The sequence below is a fragment of the Poecilia reticulata genome, linkage group LG16 (assembly GCF_000633615.1).
Source record: "Poecilia reticulata strain Guanapo linkage group LG16, Guppy_female_1.0+MT, whole genome shotgun sequence".
NCBI lineage: Eukaryota > Metazoa > Chordata > Actinopteri > Cyprinodontiformes > Poeciliidae > Poecilia > Poecilia reticulata.
The window spans coordinates 15,038,983-15,048,490 of NC_024346.1; the positions used below are offsets into that span (position 1 = coordinate 15,038,983).

The 9,508-nt window shown below is 43.7% G+C and overlaps 1 protein-coding gene across 1 annotated transcript; it reads left to right on the top strand.

Annotated features, from left to right (window-relative positions):
• The first annotated feature begins 623 nt into the window (after positions 1-623).
• Positions 624-8,844, top strand: znf687a (zinc finger protein 687a). The gene is made up of 11 exons (XM_017309754.1): positions 624-1,125; positions 1,531-3,400; positions 3,892-4,159; positions 4,264-4,424; positions 5,497-5,681; positions 5,844-6,020; positions 6,106-6,268; positions 6,357-6,578; positions 6,674-6,786; positions 7,124-7,226; positions 7,326-8,844. The coding sequence occupies exons 2-11, from the start codon at positions 1,547-1,549 to the stop codon at positions 7,935-7,937; spliced, it is 3,858 nt and encodes a 1,285-aa protein (XP_017165243.1). The 5' UTR covers positions 624-1,125; positions 1,531-1,546; the 3' UTR covers positions 7,938-8,844.
• The last annotated feature ends 664 nt before the right edge of the window (positions 8,845-9,508 follow it).

Genomic DNA, 9,508 nt, shown 5'->3' on the forward strand with positions numbered 1-9,508 from the left:
TTAGCATTGTGATTAACACTTCAGATGTGGTAAGAGAGGTAAAAGTTCATCCAGCTGATATTCTTTGCATGCAGAACTTAAACTTGATTTATATCTGCTGTACAATGCATCCATGCTGTTCTTTGTGACAAATCCAACTTACTGTAGTGTAAAACTTTGCTTAAACCCATAGGTCAATTAAAAATAGAGCATTTATTAATGATGTATAAAATCCACAATTCTATATCACTTGGATTTGCGTATAGGAATTGATCAGCAGAAATCTCGGATTAAACACATGGTGTGAGTTTTAATGGGGGTTTTTATATATTATAAACAAAGAATTGTAGAAATAACTGCAGGTTTGTATATTGATAAAATCCTGTCTTTGCCAAGAATAGTACTGATATGTGAAACTTATTTCTCCTGTAACATTTCACAAGTGACAGAGCAAAAACCTTTGATTTTGCTTTAGAATTGAGCTTTTTCCATTTTTAAAATGACATGTAGTGGAACAGGTTAGTGATAAAACATTTTTTTTTTAAGATAAAACTTTTATACGAGTATATGGAAATGATATATTACAATAGATACAGAATACTAATGATAATTACATACTACTAATTTATTGCTATTAAATTATTACTGCATACTATCACTAAAAATCCAATCCCAAATTATTAATAATCAAATGCTCTATTATTATTGCTATGATTGTTGCCGCTTATTTTGAACACAATCAAATCAAACTGCACAACGTTAAATAGGTAGAAATAAAAAAAAAGTGTTCTCATTACTTTCTTCAATATGTAACAATAATTTACATGAACCCTTTACATATTTGACGCAATTAAAATCAACTCTATGGTGTACAGTGCAGTGTGCAACTTTAGGACAACATCGATAAAATATATAATACTTCCTTTGTGTAATATTTTGTATTTTCTGATCTATTTGCATATATAGAAAAAAGTTAACTAAATACTAATGATAATGTTTGGCTTAGCGTTCAGAGATGAATGTGTGCCTGTTGTGCTCAGACTGTTAACCTGCTGCTGCTGCTGAAAGTCGACTGTCGCAGAGTTTTTGACGGAAAACTGACGGGACCAACAGGAAAAGTCAGGAACCAACTTCGCTAACCGTCAGGTAGCAAAATTATTTATCTGTTTGGTGATGAAGGAAAGCACAGCGTGCATTTGATGTGATTAAACGAGGCCGTAATAACCTGACTGTCTCATTTGTTAAGTTAAGGCGTTTTAACAGCTCCGTGGGCGCTAGCAGGGGATGCTAACAGTTAGCGGCTAACGCTGCTAGCTGCTAGCTCCAACTTGTTGCAGATAAAGTTTGAAAGCTCTGTTACTGTCTGACCTTTAACTGTTACTCATTGTCTTTGTTTTGCATACATCAAATACATGCATGCACAGAATGCACAGCCTGTTTTGGCAATATAGTTGTTTTAATTCACCAGCTGCTCGGTTGTAACTCGGCATTAACTCGCAACTGTTAGCCGAGTTCACGCTGCTATCACTGACTCAGCTGCTACTTCTGCAGGTTTCGGGGCTTGGCGATGGGGGACATGAAGACCCCTGATTTTGATGACTTGCTTGCAGCTTTCGACATCCCTGACATTGACGCACAAGAGGCCATTCAGTCAAACCCAGCCGAGCAGCGGGATGGAGGGGCTACTAGTGCACCTGGGGGAAGCAAGAGTGGGACTTCTTCGTGCTTCCCCAGCTCTGAGCCGCCTGTGGTCAGCGTCATAGTGAAGAACACGGTTCGGTCTGAGTCTCTGGAGGAGGAAGACAGGTCTGCAAGGGATAAAGCTGATAATCCACCGGGCAGTGCCTTAACCTCTCAGGTTCCAGTCAAGTTAGAGGATTTCACTTCAGAGTTGGAGCCCAAACTGCCTGCCAGCGCTGCCATGGAGCCTCAGATTACCAATGGCTTTGAGGAAGCTCAAGCCATCAATCAGGGACAGGCCAGCGCACAACCCTGGTCCGAGCCTCCTCCTTTCAGCTCCCCGCTGAGTGATAATGAGGGCGATGAAGGAGCCGGACCCGGCTCTGATGTTATTAACAGTTTGTCGCCCCTTCTGTACCCAGAGTCTTCAACACCAGCTGGTACCACCCGATCACCTCCTCGCTCCCCACCTTCGTTAATCCCTTGCTCGCCTCTGCAAGAAAAACATGCTAATCCTTTGTCGCCTCCTTTGCAACAAAACGGAAGCATGACAGATGAAACCAAATGTGATGCGGACACAGATGAAGACGAGTCCGATCCGGACTTCGGAAGCCCGCTGGTGATTCAGGAGAGCCCAGAATCGATGATGTTCTCCCCTCCAAAACGCAGACGCCGAGAAAAACTCCTTTCGGATCGTCCTCTGGCGTATCAGGACACATCTTCTGTTTTTCCGCAGCCTCCCAGTCTTTCTGCTAAACCTAAATCCCCAAAAGAGGAAGAGGAACAGCCTTTGAAACCTAGCTCTTCCTCCACAGCTCCACAGCCCCAGGCCCTCTCTGCCGTCGACACAAACTCAGCGGCACTGAAGGAGGAGAAATACCCAGAGCATGTGATCGATGAGAGGGACTCGCCCGAGAGCCCGCCACCCAGTGAGACCGGGCTTCTGTTCAACAGGAACAGCAGCTCTGATTTTGGTTCGACACCAGGCCCAGATCCGAATAAGGAGAAACTCCTGGAAAAAGATCCGCCTGCTGAAGCTGAGCAGCGAGAGGAGGACAGATCTCAGGGAACTGAAGATCTGGGTGAAAAGACGGCAGCAGATGGAGAAAAATCAAACGAGAATTGCCATGCTGGTAGCGAGCACACAGAGACGCCATCCTCCCCACCCAGACCTCTCAAAGTAAAAATTAAAATGCCAACGGGCAGCATCACAAGAACCGTGACTAATCTGGCTCCTAAACGAATCGCAAAAGCCTCCACGAAAGACGCCGAGAGCTCAAAACCGTCTCCAGAAGGCCAAAAGTTCAAAAAGGAGCTGCAACAGCAGTCGGACTTGACTACAGCGGCAACAGCAGAAAGCGTCATTACAGTGAAGGAGAAAAAGCCCAGAGTGTCCCCTACAGCGGTCAGCATCACTAAGACTGCAACACTGCCGTCTGTCTCTTCCTCCTCCTCCTCCTCTTCCTCCTCCTCCAGGGCCAACCCAGGTGCAATCAACCTCCGCAGCCTCGGTAAGAAAACTCTCAACAGCGGGATCGCCCTGCCGGCACCTCTGGCGCCTCAAACCAGCAGCAGGCCGGCCTCTATAGTCAACAGCACCGGGGCGATCATTTCCAAGAGCCAGACCAACCTGGTGGAAGCCTTCAACAAAATCCTCAACAACAAAAACCTTCTGCCCAGTTATAAGCCAGACCTGAGCTCCCCAGTACCAGCAGAGTGGGGCATTTCCCTCCCATCACAGGTGAGCCTGCACCGCTACACCAATGGGAGAGTTATAATTTATAAAGAAATGTTGCTGTTTTTAGTCATTTGTAACACTTTTTTTTTTTATTTAATCAAGACATTTAGAGCTGCGGGCTACATTTCCCAATATTGTTCTTTGAAGTCAATATTTATTTTTAACCTGCAGTAACCTTTTTTTCCTCGAAAATGCAAAAACACAAACTTGTACCGAGTACTTTTGGTGTAGTTTCTAGTGCAAATATTTTAGTACACTTGAAATAAAACAAAACTAACTTAGAGGTAACTTTTCATCTTGATTTAAACAAGTAACTCTTTAATATTGATGAAAAAATACTAGTTACAGGCAAAGTAATCAGCCAGTGGAACAATACATCATATAATGCTCATGTAAAATCGACTTAGTATGAGCATATTATAAGATTTAATGTGGGAAAAATGTTTTATCCCAGACCAGATGTTTAGTTTTCCCGTCTGCTTGCTTCCCTGCAGGGCTACCGGTGTCTGGAGTGCGGCGACGCCTTCGCCCTGGAGCACAGCTTGGCGCAGCACTACGACAGGCGCTCGCTCCGGATCGAGGTGACGTGCAATCACTGCGCCAAGCGGCTGGCCTTCTTCAACAAGTGCAGCTTGCTTTTGCACGCCCGAGAGCACAAAGAGAAAGGCCTGATCATGCAGTGCTCGCATCTGGTCATGAAGCCTGTACCTGTGGAGCAGATGATCAGCCAGCCTGAACCTGCAGCTGCGGCTGCGGCAGGGGGTGAGAGGAGGATTATGCCTTCTGTCTCCTTAAAGTGATGACTGGAATGTCTTCATGTGATCAAGTCTGGTTTTGTGATCTTTTATGTCTTTTTTTTTTTTTAGGCCAGGTCACTCTAAAGCCGGCACATCACGCTGCACCATCCAAGAAAGAAACGGATATGTTGCTGTACACAAATAATAAATGCCCTGAGTGTCAGACTCAGTTTGGCAGCAAAGAGGAGGTTTCTGACCATTTCCAAGAGGTCAAACCAGCTAAAGGCACTGTAAGTTTTACTTATGTGCACTTTTATAAACAAAAGTGAAGGTAATGAGATGGTTGAAGCCAAAAACAATCACTTCTGTGTAAATTGCTGGTCGGAATTGGCGTTGGAAAGAGAGTTAAAAAGGTTATATCGGGACAGTGATTCTTTTTTATCTGAAGACTGAACATAATGAGAGCAAAAACACAAAGAGGAATTTTATGAAATCTGTAAAAGATAATTAAAAAGCTGAAATAAGCAAAAGTAGGCAAAGGATATGACTAGATTTAAAAGTTTTAACGGCGTTTCTAGATGAAAGTACGTGGAAGTAGTTAGCTGTGAGAGCGCACAATTTGTAGCATAATTTTTCACAATTTATGGGACGTTTCATTCATTTCAATGACGCCAAAGATGATCACAAAAAGTTGAGTATATTATATATACAGCAGAAGATGTCGATACCAATATACATGGGGGGATGTATTAAATGAGCAGAACATGGTGAAATTGAATGGTTGAAATGGAAAAAGGAAGCAATATAAGCTGCACCCACTAACTGGAAAAAAAAAAGTGCACATAAATAGGCTGCACGTGTTTATAAGCCGCAGGTTTTAATGTTGAAACATGAGATACTTACACAGATTTTTATTTTTTTTACTATTAATGAAATATGTACCGGCAACATGCAGTAGCCTACCATGAAATGTCATTGAGTGCATCTTGCTCCTGCCCACTACCGTCTCCAAAGAAACCTTTTTTGGTGTTAAAAACTGAACAGCCTCACACACTTCCTCAGTCTCACTTTCATTTTGCTCGTCAGCTTGCGCTCTCCTCTTCATCACTCAGAAGTTCAGCCCTTAGAAACTCTTTGGTAAAAAGCTGCATTTCAGTTTCATCTCAGTGTTTAAAGTGTGTTTGCAGTTTTGGTGTGACAGAATGTGTAAAAGCTAAAGGCCATTTGGAAGCTTTAAACCGACCGAGTGTTTCAAAATGAGTATGTTTGCCTCAAGTTATAGTCTGTAGCAATGTGAGCATTTCTATGTCTAATAAGTAGTTTTCACCCATTTCTTATTTATGTCCTTCCTGCTCCCTGCAGTCTTGCACAGAGTGCTCTCCTCCCATGCTCCTGCCCAACAGCTGCAGCGCCGCAGCCCATCAGCGAATCCACCAAGGCTCCTCGCCGCACGTCTGCCCAGAGTGCGGCGGCACCGCCAAGCAGCAGCTGCTTCAAAAACACCTGCAGGAGAGCTGCTTGCACTTTTCCCGCCGCATCGGCTACAGGTGCATTAAAAGCAAGCACTTCTGTGCTTCCAAACCCCCATAAAGTTGTTTTTGTCCCAGTGGAGTTGTAAGGATTCGCTTTCTTTACTGTGGTGGTTGTTGTTGATAAAAATCCTCTGCACCAGTCAACGTTTCTCAGTCTGTTCCCGTTGCTCGGTGCAGATGTTCCAGTTGCCTGGTGGTGTTTGGGGGGCTGAACTCAGTGAAGTCCCACATCCAGCAGGCTCATTGCGACATGTTCCATAAATGCCCCAGCTGCCCCATGGCCTTCAAATCTGCCCCCAGCATCCAGAACCACATCTCAGCTCAGCATTCAGACCTCACGGACGCAAAGGCCATGTAAACGCTGTTCATTCACGTTCACCTGCTCTCTAAACAAACCGTGCTCGTTTCAGGTTCCTGACTGTTTTCTGCCTCCTTTCAGGCTGATTTATAAATGCGTCATGTGCGACACAGTTTTCACTCACAAGCCGCTGCTGTACACCCACTTCGACACTCACTTGGCCAATCAGAAGGTGCACGTGTTCAAATGCCCTGAATGCACCAAGCTGTTTTCTCAGAGGAATTCCCTGCTGGATCATTTCAAGGTGCGTGTCCGTGCGCATTAAGGTAACCTCACAAAACTCTTCCCCCAGCCGTTGTCTGATGGTTTACGCTTGGCTGTCTCTGCTTCAGACCCACCAGGCTCCCACGTTGAAGGAAGAGCTGCCTTCACCTCCAGCGGCCGTCTCACATTTGGCTGGGAAACCCGAGAGCTCAGAGGAGGAATGGATGGGGAAGGAGAAAGTGAAGCCCGAAAGGATGAAGGCGCCTACATTGTGGAAATGTCGCGCGTGCAACACCCAGTTCACAGAACGGGAGGAATACATTTCTCATATGGGCGAGCAGCACGGCAAGGTCAGGGGACGCATCTCTGAAGGCTTGCACTAGAAATTATTAGGCGAAAATAGAAATGAGCTGATGTATGCTTATTATTTTCTATGATGTTTTAGTTTCTCAAGAAGTTTCCCTGCAACAAATGTGAGAGCTCCTTCACCACCACGTCCAGCATGAGGCGCCACATAAGAGACAAACACAAAGTCATGAACCGCGGCTTCCGCTGCCAGTGAGTTTATTCGGTATTCAATTTTCCATGCCAGTGGTGGAAAATGGCAAGCTGGTGTACATATCTTAGATTTTCAGAATCTGCTCAAGATGTGCAACTAATATTGCCATCACAAACTTTGCAGATTTAAAATTGTCATCATATACAGTTTTTTAATCATTTGATAGCCTAGTTCCACCACAGTGAGAGCTACTTTAAGGTTTACAATAATACAAATTAAGTGCAATGATTGCAAAGTTTACCAAAACAGCAAAAATTTAACTTTTTAAAATATATATTATGCCACAATAAAAGCTGTTTTTTTTCTATAAACACTAAGTTTGTGTTATTTTTTTAGATATTGTTCTGAGAGTAAGAAAGCGTTCAGCAGCAGGTCGATGTTGGAGCGGCACATCCAGATGAGACACAGCATGACCAGCCCGGGTCAGGACTCGCTCTTGGTGAGCTGCTTTCACCGCTGAACCTCGGCAACAGGAAGCCGACGCTGGAGACGAGCCGGATGGAAAACGCTTGAACATTTGTGTCTGCTCTGCACGCAGGGGGCCGACGAAGCCGAAAGCTCTTCGGAGCAAGACAGCGGCTCGGCGTCCCGCAGGAGACGTCGAGCTAAGACGGAGCAGGACGCAGAGGCGACGGACAGAGCGAGTCCAGCGAAGAAGGTGCGATCGACCGCCGCGCCGTACGTCCAGCCCGAGTCCGGGTTCAGCTGCGCTCCCTGCGGCTTCACCACGGAGGACAAGCCGAGGTTCCTGGAGCACATCAGCCAGCACAGGCGAGGCGGGACGGAGGGCGGCGGCCTGCAGTGTCTGCAGTGTGGCGCCTGCTTCACATCCCCGTCCTCCCTGTCCCGCCACCGCTTCATCATCCACAAGGTGAAAGATGCTTTCAGCGACAGCCAGCAGAGCCCCGTTGTGTCTCCGTCGCCCTCTGCTGGAAACGCCAAGAACCACGACGACAGGAGCTCCCTGAACGGCTCCGAGCCGGCTTCGCCCTCCGGTCAGCCTCTGGCTGGTCAGGGGAAGGACGACGACGGAGCGCTGGCCTGCAAGGTGTGCGGTAAACACTTTGAAAAAGCGACAGATCTCAACACACACTTCAGAACTCACGGGATGGCTTTTATTATCGCAAGAAACGCAGGGAAGACCACCTAGAATGAGTGACGGAAAGCAAATGGTTCGTTTTAAGAAAATCTGTAAGTGCCTCTTTTGAATCTGTCATTCATATCCGGGCCCCTGCATCTATGCACTAATTCAACCAAAGATTGTTCATTTGAAGCTTATAAAACAGTTTAATGTTTCTGACTGTTCGAGTAAAGCCTTAACCCTCTGATTCTCAGGATCTGCTGCTTACTCTCCGTTTCATCAGGATACTGATCAGATTTTTAACCTCCCGTTTCCCTGCTTTGACTCACTCACATTAATCACGTGCCTGTAGAAAACTGTGACTGTTGTATTAACTCAATCCTGCTGTGATCATGAAAGCAATTTCACTTGACGTTTAATATTGCTGATGTCATTTTTAAGGCGACCGGGGCGATTCATCAAGAGGCGCGCTCTAAAATCTTGTGCTAAGAATCACTGAAGTGGTTTGAATTGTGTTCAGTTTCTGAAAATCATTTTCTAAAACCTGTTCTGAGTTTAGTAACTTAACTGTAGATGATTTGTTTACATTTTCGTGACGTATTAAAACTGGGTTTCTGTACATTTTCCATTGCAAAATTCCAGCATGAAAGGTATAGGTTTTTCGACATTTTTTTTCGTCACATTCTGGACATTTTACATGTTAAATATTTCACTTTTCTGAACTTGGCTTCTTTTTGGTACATCACTTTTTTTCAGTGTTTTATTCACCTCAGTTTCAAAATAAATGTCAGCTCTTGTCTGAATTATTGTACACTAAATTTATTCTTTGAAGCAGTCTGTAATTTTTTTCTGTAAACATATTTTTTAAAAGCATGTCAGAGCTTAAAAGCAGGTCCAGTTTCAAACCCCAGTCTCAAAAGGTCCAGGGGTCCAAACAGCAGCGACTGCATTTAATGATTATTATTGTTTTGAATAATCAACAGGATAAGAATACAAGCTGACGAAAAAAAAAAATCACCTTTTGAAAAAACCCTCAATGTTTCAGACATGATTTATTTTTTTAAATATGGGAATGATGAATGTTTGAAAAATTTCCATCTCAATTTAGATTTCTCCAGAATTATAAAATTAGCAAATAAAACCTATTTTTTTAGATCAAACTGGAGCCTTTTTAAAAAATTTGTTTCCTCACAGGCGGTGAAAACTTTTGTTTTCAGCTTTGTTTTCAGTATAAAAATAAAATGTATTGGTGTGACAGTCAGGACAAGAAATAATTTATATTTTAAATGTTCATTGCAAAAAAAAACTACAAGCTGTGTGCTCTGGAATGTGACTTGGATCCAATTTACTGTGTGAAACGTTCAAAAGCGGCTCTGAACCCCTTTTTAAATTGAATGTACTTTCTGTAAAATGAACTGATTTATATCTCAACAATGAGCTGAAAATGGAAGTAAATGATGTATTTGTTACACAACCAGATGTTTCTGTAAATCTTGCTTGAACAGAGTACTGTAAAGAAAAAGTATATTTGATGTTTGTCTACTTTTTATGCTTCTCTTAGCAAATGAGCATTGTTTTCCTTTAGTTTGAGGCATGTGTAAAACATTAAATGATTAATATGCACAAATTAAGTTGTACCT